General features: G+C 46.9%; 1 protein-coding gene across 1 annotated transcript in view; it reads left to right on the top strand.

The window, feature by feature from the left end:
- LOC104160635 (cytochrome P450 2W1-like) overlaps positions 1-10,563 on the top strand; it is a 10,710-nt gene extending 147 nt beyond the window's left edge. Inside the window, 9 exon segments of the mRNA XM_009698812.1 lie at positions 1-47; positions 2,455-2,617; positions 4,515-4,664; positions 4,758-4,915; positions 6,022-6,195; positions 7,188-7,329; positions 7,695-7,879; positions 8,453-8,594; positions 10,373-10,563. The exon segment at positions 1-47 is cut by the window's left edge and continues 15 nt beyond it. Coding sequence (XP_009697114.1) covers positions 1-47; positions 2,455-2,617; positions 4,515-4,664; positions 4,758-4,915; positions 6,022-6,195; positions 7,188-7,329; positions 7,695-7,879; positions 8,453-8,594; positions 10,373-10,563 — 1,352 coding nt within the window.
- Positions 10,564-11,033: the final 470 nt, after the last annotated feature.

Below are 11,033 nucleotides of genomic sequence, written 5' to 3' on the forward strand. Positions count from 1 at the left end.
ACCTGGCCTTGGTGGATCTTAGAAGGCAAGATAAATCACTAATGAAGGTAGGACAAAAACCCCCAAACCCAGACCCTCATAGATTTTAAAGCTGCCTGGGATATATCAGTGAGAACCGTTTGTCTTTTTTAATTCAAACTAAATTGTAAAGGTGTGAAAATTGCTTTATAATATTTTTCTGGGCTTTTTCTAGCCAACGTCTGTGTTGATGCAATGTCATTTATGAGCGATCAACCATTAAAAAAAGACCTCTGGGTAATATGGGATTTCTTCATGTAATTGTGGTGATGTACACGAAGTATATAATGCTTGCGGGATTTGAAATATTAATTTGACAGCTTGGACACCCAGAAATCTTTTGAAGCATTAGGACATAACTAACATGAAATGAAATTGCTTCCCTCCCCTCTGCCCAGGAGAACTGGCAAGGGGAATTCCACGATGCAGTGACCCCAAAACTGCTTCGGAGAGGGCCAAATCCAGATGCCCCATTGCAAACCCCACTTCCCTCTGGATGAACTGGGTATGCGTTAAAATCTAGGCGGCAGTACAAGAGAAGGATGGAGAAGGTGCACTAAGGAACCAGAATGAATAGCCTGTAAGCTCTTCTATTAACCTATACTTAAGACAACTTACCCCGCTTATGGTGGTAAACTGTTCTTCTGTGCAAGACAAGGCTGGCACAGCTCGGGGTGCTTATGCCGGGCTGCCGAGCGCTCCCCGCTTGCTTTAGCAGCCAGCCCACCCTCGGGGGTCAACCTGTGCCAGGGTCAGGGAGAGAGCGATCAAACAGACAGAGGCGAGTGTCGACATGGCTCCCGTCACACCGGTGCTCAGCAAACACCGGCAGTTCTCCGGGAGCAGCCGAGCCGGGGGTTAGCACTGCCGTGGGGTGAGGCTCCCAGCACCTGGTGTTGTTATGGGCAATGTCAGGGTGGGGGGCAGTTTACCCAGCGGGGCTGGGCAGACGTTGCTGCAGTCTCTAACAGCAGTTTGGAATTACCTCCGCGTGCTTTCATCACCTGCTAGGCTATATTTGGTATTGCCTATGTTTGCCTTTACTTTGGGATTACTGCAGAGGGGTTATCCCTCCATCTCACCCCACAGAGAGAAAAAAAACGGTGATTGCATTAAGCAGCAGGTTGTTGGCTGGGGGCCCTGTTGGGGCCCCTGCAAAAGCTGCCAGTGGTCCCGGTGCAGGCTGAGGCTGCACACATACACCATCTGTTTGCTTAGGCAGCAGATTTGGACTGTGGCTTCCCATCACCTTGCTCCAGCCCAGCCCAAACTCTTCTCGGCTGTCCCCAAGTGCTGTTTTCAAGCTGCTGGGGAGCGAGATGCAGCTGCAGTGATGGGGCAGAGGTAGGCAGGGGTAGTCAGCCTTCCACAGTCCCCAAGGAGATACACGGGCAGGGGCTGGGGGGGGTGACAGTCTGACCCTTGTAAAACGCAGGCACGTAGCAGCAGGCACACACATGAGGGTCCTTACGGAGCGTGGATTCCCCCCGTCAGCCCGCCTCTCTCTGCCACAGACCCCTTTGCTTGGCAAAGAGGAGTGGGGATCCGGGCACAGCACAGCGGCTCTGAGGGCACACGTAGGACATGCCGGTGGGACCACATGCTCCTGGAGGGATTTTCAGCCCCCTGAGGCACTGCCTTTAAAAACCGCTCGGCAAGACACAGCTTTGGTGGGGAGCAGCGGAGAATTTGTCCTGGGGTGTGTGGCAGTGAAAGAGTCTCTCTCTATTATGGCAAAGATACATCCAGAGACTTCTCAGTGCAAAACGAGCATCACTTTGTGTACAAGCATGGGGACAGCCAGCAGCTCGGGCAGCCTCCTCCTCCCGCTGTGGGTTTCCCTGCTGTGCCCAGCTGAGCCGTAAGCACCAAAGCCACGTCCGAGGAGAGGGGCATGGATTTGCAATTTGTGGTCATCCAGGGCAAACTAAACACCTGGCATGGGGCAAACGGCTCCTCTGGTCTACTAGCAGGGATGTAGGAGTGCTTTGGTATGAGAGGAGCATCATACCAAAGCTTTCCTGTGTGACAGCATTATTATTTGCACCAAAATGTCTTCTCTGTTTTCATCTTTCTCTGGTTTGCCAACTTGTGTTCCCATTTGAGGTCTGGTCTTTAACTCTAGGTGGGTTTTATTTTTTTTCATTTACTTTCACCTTAACAGCAAATGCAGATTAGTAATGCACTGATGGGGGTGGGGGTTCTTTCATGGCAAGAAGCCTAAAATCCATACGGATGCCAGCCAGGCATCCATACAAAATGCCTCATGTTTGACCGTGGTGAGCTCTGGCTTACAGACACCATTCTGCAGGTAGCGGCTCCACAGCCGTTCCCAGCAGGCTGCCAGGACAGAATATGTCCTTGCAGAAAGCAACAGGCGCTTGCCCCATGCACGCTCCCTCCCTTCCTGACTGTCACAGCTCGCCTCTTTTTCAGCTTGCGGAAAAATACGGCCCCATCTTCACCCTCCACTTTGGGTTCCAGAAAGTTGTGGTCCTGACCGGGTACGAAGTTGTGCGGGAGGCGCTTGTGAACTACACAGAGGAGTTTGTAGACAGACCATCCATCCCAATATTTGACCAAATTCAGAACGGAAACGGTACTAGAGAAATGAGCGGGGGTGGGTGGGAGGGATGACACCGTCGCTTAGTGCCAGCCTAACTGTGCATCCCCAAAGCCTGGCTTTTAAACATCCCCCTTGGACCCTTCTGAAGTCAAGCCAACATAAAATATTTGGCTTTCCTCACTTGCATGCAATGCCTCCTGGCTTTTCATCATTTTTGCTAATGCACTTGTGGCAAATCCGTATCCTAAACATTCGAGGGTGAGAAGTGGGATTTTTAAAGGCACTGTGGTAATTCTGGGGTTAATTTCCGTAAGATGTCAATAAGAGCAGCTTGCCGCCACCACCACATTTACAAACCTTCCCCATGGTTTCAGGGAACTTTGGACTAACTGGTTTGGCTGTCCAGAGCTGTAGGGTTTTTCCCTTTCTCCTACTGCCAGGTGTCACGATTTTGGACATCATCAGTCCCCCCCCACCTTGCCTCCCCACAAAGGCTCTTGGGTGACCAACATGAAACAGGTTCAGGCAGAAGCAATAGGCTGAGGTTGGAAATTCACCCCCTCAAACAACCTCACAGTTTTTTCCAAGGCAACTCTCCACCCCTGAGTATTTCAGAGGACATTTCGCCTTGTTTTTCCATCCTCTGCTTCAGCTGAGGCATTAATTTGAGCATCCAAAAGGCAGCTTTATATGCTGGTCACAGGCTGAAGTTGGGATTACAATTAGAAATTAAATCACCCAGCCATAATATCAATAGATCAATTTATCGCTACATAAGGAAAAAGAATCGATGGGGAGAGAAGCATTTTTCAGAGCTAATTTACATGTAAAATATCCCTGTGGGAGACTGTCAGCATTGCACTGTAAGTCCTTTCACACTTTCTCAGCCCAAGTCTGAGCCACTTAGAGGTGACTCAAAGCTGTGCATTCACAGAGGCTATTAAGTAACAATGGTCACAAATTTTCCCATGAAATATTTTTTCTTCAGAAAATGCCAATTTGTTGACTCCGAAGCTGTTTGCAGAAAAGAAGTGTTCCAGAGGAAATGGCATGAATTAAAGAAAAATTAAAAATGAAGTTTAGAAATTTGCTTTGACATTTTTAGAGCAAGAAGTTTTGCTTTCCAAATCAAAACTACACTGCTTTAAAACAGTGTTTATTCTAGAAAAAGTAAACACATTTAAAAACCTTGCAGCCAAGGTGAAGATGTGAAGTGCTGGAATCCAGCTTTTCAATTGACACAATCTGAGACAGTCTTTGGATTACTGACATAATTTTTTCTTTCACTATTTCCAACACTGATGGGATGAAATACCTATCCCTGCTTGATGGTGTTAGTGATCATCAAGGCATAAGCTCAGAAACCTCCACAAAATGATAATATTTTTGCCACTGCTGAAAATACAGCGTTGCTGGGAATCTCAAGAAAACAGTTCAGCACTGACCAGGGTGAAGAGACTGAATTATCCCATCCCACAAAGATAAAATATCTTCATAACTGGAATAAGACAAAAGGAGAAGCTTCAAAGATACAAGGTTGTTGCTGGAGGCCTTAGACTTGCAACCAAACAGGGTCAGAACAGTTGCATGATTGACTTAGACCAACCCCTCTCCCCAGCTCTACAGCCAACCCGTACTGGTCTGAAAGCCGTACCTGCTTACCTTGCACTCAGGAGAGGGCTGGGTCAAACTGGGTTGGGTGGGAGCTTGTTTTTCCCAAACTACAGGCTGAGTGAAACTGGGAGAATGAAATGAGAGGATACAGGGATGGGGCAGACAGAAATGGGAGACCTTTAGGCCCTAAATCCATGGGAAACTGGGCAGCAGAAACACTTGTGGAGATCCCTCCTCATCCAGTCCCCTATTTTGTTTGGTGCGGTGGGGCTCCTCCATGCATGAGCCCAGCGGCGATGTCTCACGGCCTCCCCAGGTTTGTTCTTCTCTATCGGGGAGCTGTGGAGAACAACTCGGAGATTCACCGTATCCAGCATGCGCAACCTCGGCATGGGGAAAAAAATGATAGAAGGGAGAATTTTTGAGGAACTTCACTTCCTTATCGAGATGATCAAATCCTTCGAAGGTGAGCTGGAGACCATCACGGTGCTGTACAGCCTAACATGCATCACTGCTGCTGCAACACCTCACTGACATTTCCATCCTCCTCCCATTGCAGGGGAACCTTTTAGCCTGACATCCTTCAACTGTGCTCCAATCAACATCACCTTCATCATGCTCTTTGGGGACAGGTTTGACTATAAGGACCCAACATTTCTCACTCTCTTAAGACTCATAGATGAAGTTATGATTCTTCTGGGATCTCCATATTTGAGCGTAAGTAACCTGTCCCACAGATTAACTTTTTTTACACTAGCATATTATGTTTTTGAGACACACAAACCATAGGATTTAGTTCAGCAGTTTTCAAACGTTCAGAACCAGCCATTGCACCTAAAATGTGACAGTTCGCCACGTACCACCTTGGTCACCACAAATGTTCTGCCAGATTCCCCTTTGCTACTCTCCATTTGAACCATCCTGCACATCTGTGTGGAGCTAAAATGAGAACTGAACTATGGTTATTTTAGCTCCACAGGTATTCTTTTGTCTTTTTCAACATAACTGCACTATCTAGGCTTTCTTTGCCTTCTCTGCATTTTCTAAAAAGACACATTCAGTGTTGATGTCTAGGTGAGTGAGATTTCACAGACTGCATTAAAAATGCTTCCTTGGAGAGTGCCAGGAAAACTTTGCTTATCTTCAAACTATCATACCCAGTCCTTCAGAACTGATGTTGGAAAAAACTAATTAGTCTCACACTGTTCTAAACTGGCCAGTGGCCTGGCAACACTGCAGCCCCAACTCTGTTGAGAGGCCGACCAGGCCGTTACCAGTAGAGGATCTATTCCCACAGAACAGCATAAATGTTTAAAATTAGGTAGCACTAAATAAAAGCACTAAAGAAGTTGGGTGTTGGCTGACCAAGCAGACAAATGCTACTTCTCAGGCTTTGAGTAGTTTGCTTTTAGATGTTGATTCAGTTAGTTAGACATGCAACCTTACAAAATCATGCAGCAACTGATTTTTTGCTTTTAGCACAGGGACCTGGGTGTGAAGAGTTTGATGGTATGTGCTGTATCTCTCCGATAACTCAGAATCTATTCACCCTAGCATTCAACAATTGAGAGAGTTAAAAAGTTGCAAGCTGATGATGGTTGGGATTGGTTAGAAAGTCTTTTTAGCGGCTGGAGAATTAGTGGGTGGCTCAAAGGTTGCAAAGCCCTCCCGTATGAAAATCTGCCCAGGAAGTCCCTGGGATGCTTAAGATCCTCCTACTACAAGACAAAACTCAACTGATATGTCGTGCCCTAGGAAGAAGCTGTTTCAGCATGCTGATATTTCTGCAGACTTAACGCTTCTCTTTTTTAACTCTTCATTAGTATTTCAATTTCTACCCGTTCCTTGGATTTCTTTTCAAAACCCACAAGATTATGCTTGGGAAAATAGAAGATGTGCGTGTCATTTTAAGGCAATACATGAAAGCAAGCAGGGAGGATATCAATGAGAACAGCGTGAGGAGCTACATTGATGCACTGATATTCAAGCAACAAGAGGTATTTGACCGCTTAGCTGTGTTGACTGTTTGCAATGACTCCTTCGGATTTTCTAGCTCAAACAGCTGCTGAATCTTGATTTCAGTCATGTCATGTAAACCTATTGAAATCCATGCTGTTATTCTAGTGGTATTGAAATCAGACACCAGTCTCTTACAGTTGGTGTAATTTACTGCAGGGATTTTTCTATCAAAATTAAGAGATGAAAGCCACTGTCTCAGTCCACTCCTGAAATAGCAGCACTAATAATGTGGGATCAACTCCTTGTTCTTAGTAGAAAATGCATGAATTCACATGAAAGCTGACTCTGCCTTTCTTTTTACAACAACAAATCAATTAATCATTGATACTGTTGCTTCAAGATGAATGATACACTTACAAGCACTTGAATGATAAATCATCAGTACAAGTCCTAGCCCTGCCCTGCATCTTACTTTAGTGGAGACTTGGCAGTTTCACACATCAGTTGATTTCATTCAACACAAAATATTTGGGCTCTGAGTTTTTCCTTCTTTCCAGCTGGATCTGGGCCAACTTTAGGCACTAAGTATTCTACCCAGCTATGTGGAGGAAGGGTCAGTACTGTCCTAAAGCCCAGCAGAAATGGCCTGAAAAGTCATTTGGAACATTGTTGGAGATTCAAACCTGCCCTTAGGCAGGATGAGTCCCTCGGAACTAGGATTAGCTGAATCTCCTTCTGTACAGGGGAGGGATAGGGTTCTTTCCAAACCTGTGAGGCTGAGTCTGTGAACGGCATCTGGCCCTGGGCTTCAGCCTGCTTCTGGGTGGAAATGGATGCCGAACCAAAACTCCACTCCAAACCTTCCATCGTTGGTGAATGCTGTGCATTCAAGATCAGGTCTATTTTATCACCCAGTTCCCAAACACAAGATCATAGTCAACAGTGTCATAGGCTGTGCAGTATTTCCCAAGCTTCCTGAATACTAAGATTGATGGTTTTAAGACATTTCCTACCACTTGTGTTTTTCAAGGAGAAAAACAAGAAAGACAGCCTCTTCCATGATGACAACTTAATAGCATCCATACTCGACCTGGTCATGGCAGGAACAGAGACCATAGCCACAACGCTTCAGTGGGCCATCCTGCTGATGATGAAATACCCGGAGATTCAAAGTGAGCTCCTTTTACCTACACTCCATCCATGGCATGGCTGATATGGGGAGAGAAGAGGCCTGGCCTCAGATCCACAGAAGCCTTAAGAGCTGAATCCCATCTCTTTATTGTTATGAACTCCTGACGTAATTAGATGCTGATCAAAGTCACAACAAAACAGTCCCTTTGCCTTGCTAGGAGAGAGGATGAGTGGAAGTCAAACCCATCTACATGCCTGAACTAGAAATAGAGCGGGGAAACCCAGGCTGGTGTTTTAAGCATCCTCTTCCTCCAGACTCTGGAAAAACATGTTTTTCCCAAAACCAAATATGAGGAGGGAGTTGGCTTACTTGCTGGGGCACATCCCTTTTGTTTGTCCCTTCCAGAAAAGGTGCAGGAGGAGATTGGGAGAACCGTCAAAGCCGGAACCTGGGCCACATATGAGGATCGGACGAACATGCCGTTTACAAATGCAGTGCTACACGAAGTGCAGAGGTTTATCACCCTCCTGCCCCATGTTCCCCGCTGCACTGCTGTTGATACCCACTTCAGGGGTTACTTCCTTCCCAAGGTAGGTAACTGCTCCATCCCAGGAACATACCACCCTCCTCACTTTTGCCAGTGCCACCAGAGACCAGTTTCTTTACAGGGAATTATAGGACAGAAGCTCAAAGTAGGCGTCCTAAATCATCCCCAGAAGAGTTTCTATGTTGAGTCTATGAGACTGGTATTGGAGGACTATTGTTTCATAGTTGAGTCTGTTCAACTACATTGAGTCCAGAGAGACCGGTATTGTAGGACTCAGTTCAGTCCTTCTCATGCTCAGGACTTCCTCACTCCATGAGTGACCCTGGTTTACCTCCTTGATGCCATCTGCACAGTGAAGTATCTGCCAGGGAATTAACAGGATCTGACCCTCTGCTTGAGGTTTTTGCAGCACCATGTGGGGTTTGGCTTCAATCCTTGGCACTGCTGGGAAAATCTTGCTGACTTCTCTCTCTACTGACTGATGGGATAAAACCCTCAGGGTCTCCACCTACCCCAGGTGGAGCAAATCTCCTGGGACACTGAAGTCTATGTCACAAAATGAACCAAAACAAAGCACCTTTGCTATTTTTTATGCCTTCATGTACTTTTCTTCCAGGGTATAATTGTAATCCCGTCGCTTACCTCAGTGCTGCTGGATAAGACGCAATGGGAGACACCACATCAGTTCAACCCCAACCACTTCCTTGATGCTGAAGGGAATTTTGTAAAGAAAGGGGCTTTCTTGCCCTTCTCCACAGGTAACTAAAGGGCTGATGTACACAGAGCTGAGGCTATGGCAGGACCATTTTATTACAGTATAAACTAATGAGGTCTTCATGGCTAAGGACTGCCTTTAACTCGGTCAATAAGCAACCAGGCAACCGAATAGAGTCAATTATTCTGCATTCAGGCAAACGGCCGCTCTCAGAGCACACCTCTCCCACCACTGAAGGCATTGGTTCCCAAAGGTTAAACAGGAGAGAAGACACAGAGATATATTGCATCCCAAAGAAGGTGGAAAAATGCCTCAAAGCTGTCAGGAGTAGGTGAATGACCAGACAGGACTGGTAGGGCTGCCAGCACAGCTATGCATGGGGTTTCATGAGCACTCCTGGAACTGAGGGTACAATCCAGGGACCCTCAGGTCCTGTCTCAAGGCAAGTCCCACATGTGAATGGGTCTGATGGATGAGGCCTCATCCACTGCCCCCCAGAGCCAAAAAGAATCCCAATAAGCCTTGCATCTTGGCTGGATATTACAGCCAGCAGAGACCCAATATGGGACAGAGTACACCAAACCGTATTACTCTCACCGTGAGAGCTTAAATCCAAGGCCCTGGATTGTTCCCAGAAATCACCTTCAACTGTGATTCTTCTTGTGGCACTTCTGAGAGCTGCCAAGGATTCCCAGCAAGACCTGTTCTTTTAGAGGAAGGAGCACAGTCCTGTGTTTAGGGGAGGTGATAGAGCACTTGGCATCCTCACACTACCTCCAACTGACATTTTGGTCAAGTCGCAAACTTTTTCTTTTATTTTTTAATCTCAATTTCACCTGCAAAATAGAATTAACATTTTCTCCCTGGAGGCTCATAAACCCAACCCCCCTGGGACTTAAACTGAACTAATAGTAGGAATGGTTGTTAAATATCAGAAACTCTCCCCTGAGACATCCTAAAAGAAGAAACATGACTTCCACAGTGCCTTCTTGACAGCCATAAATGCTTCCAAAGATTGCTCATTTCCAGAAACGTCTGCCCCCAGCCCATGCCCTCCATGGCTGCAGCAGCGTGCATTACGAGGGGGCACAGCTGGATGGAGTAGTCTTGCTGGGAGTTAACAAAACCCAACACTGCAGGAGCCCGTAAGTGCTATAAAGGGAGATTTCCCGCAGAATCCTACAGATCCTCCCACGTAACCTTACACTTTCCAGTTGTTCCTCTGAAAGGATGGCTTGAAGGGATTCCAGAACGTGCTCCAACCACAGACCCTCAGCAGTGACTTTGGACGTTAAGAAGCCAGTCCTCGCTGTCCACCAAGTGCTTCAACCACACAGGGACCATCATGCAAGGGCTGGGAAGCTAGCACAAAGAGGGGGTAGGAAAGAAGAAACACAGTCTTTTCTAAAAGTGGGATGTTAGGATAAATTCCACAGGAAAAGTGAGTTTCAAACCATTTCACTTTGGGAGGAGGTGGCATTTTTCTATCAGGCCGCTTTTCAAAGAGAAAGGGTTAAAGATGCTGAGAGGGTTGGAGAGCTAAGGAGAGGAGAGGGTACATCATAAATGCATAATAACCCTGTGACACGGCTGTGACTTGCTGCTGCAGGTAGCTGTATGACAAAAGAGACCAGGTGGGCACACAGTGCCAGTGTGACTGGGACAGCTACCTTTAGCAACACAGGTTCCTCTACTCCAAAATGCTCTAGTGCATTTCAAGGTTTCACTCCTGCTTCCATTACAACATCTCAGATGTTGTGTCCACGGCAAACATTCTAGTTTGATCTTTCCATAAGGTAAACACACTGCTTTCATTTGCAGGGCGAAGGAACTGCATTGGAGAAAGCCTCGCCAAGATGGAGCTGTTTGTCTTCTTTGTAGGGTTGCTTCAGACATTTACTTTTCAACCCCAGCCAGGAGTTTCAGAGTCTGACTTGGACCTTACCGTCCCCCAGACGACTTTCACATTAAGGCCTCAGCCTCAGGCAACCTGTGCTGTCCTGCGTGAATAACCACAGCCTTGCTAAGAGCAACCCAACAAGTGGGGAAGCTGCTTAGACCCAACTTAGCTATGCTAGGACTCACCATCTCCCCATCCTTCCACACCACCCCCTTTCACATCCCTTTCCCACTGTCTCCTCCACTGCCCTCCACCACTACATCTGCTCCATAGGTTGCTGACCCCCTTCTTTGCTCCCACGCTGTGAGGAGGTGCATATGATCAATTAGAAACCATGATGGTGGTTGACAAACGCACACTTCTTCTCGAGACAGACTGTGCATGGAGCCGATGGAGGGACCAAGGAGGTGGTCTGGTGAAGGGGGTGCAACCCACGAGTAGTAGGTGTGACACCCAGGCTCCCACGGCAAAGCAGTGAGGTTCATAATGTCACAGAAATCCGCCCAAAATCCTGAGGAAAGATGCACCACTGTTTGCTGGAAGCCACAGAAATACACTGTGGGTCACACACTTGAACCATCC

This window comes from Cariama cristata, unplaced genomic scaffold (genome assembly GCF_000690535.1).
Source record: "Cariama cristata isolate BGI_N322 unplaced genomic scaffold, ASM69053v1 scaffold33354, whole genome shotgun sequence".
Taxonomy (NCBI): Eukaryota; Metazoa; Chordata; class Aves; order Cariamiformes; family Cariamidae; genus Cariama; species Cariama cristata.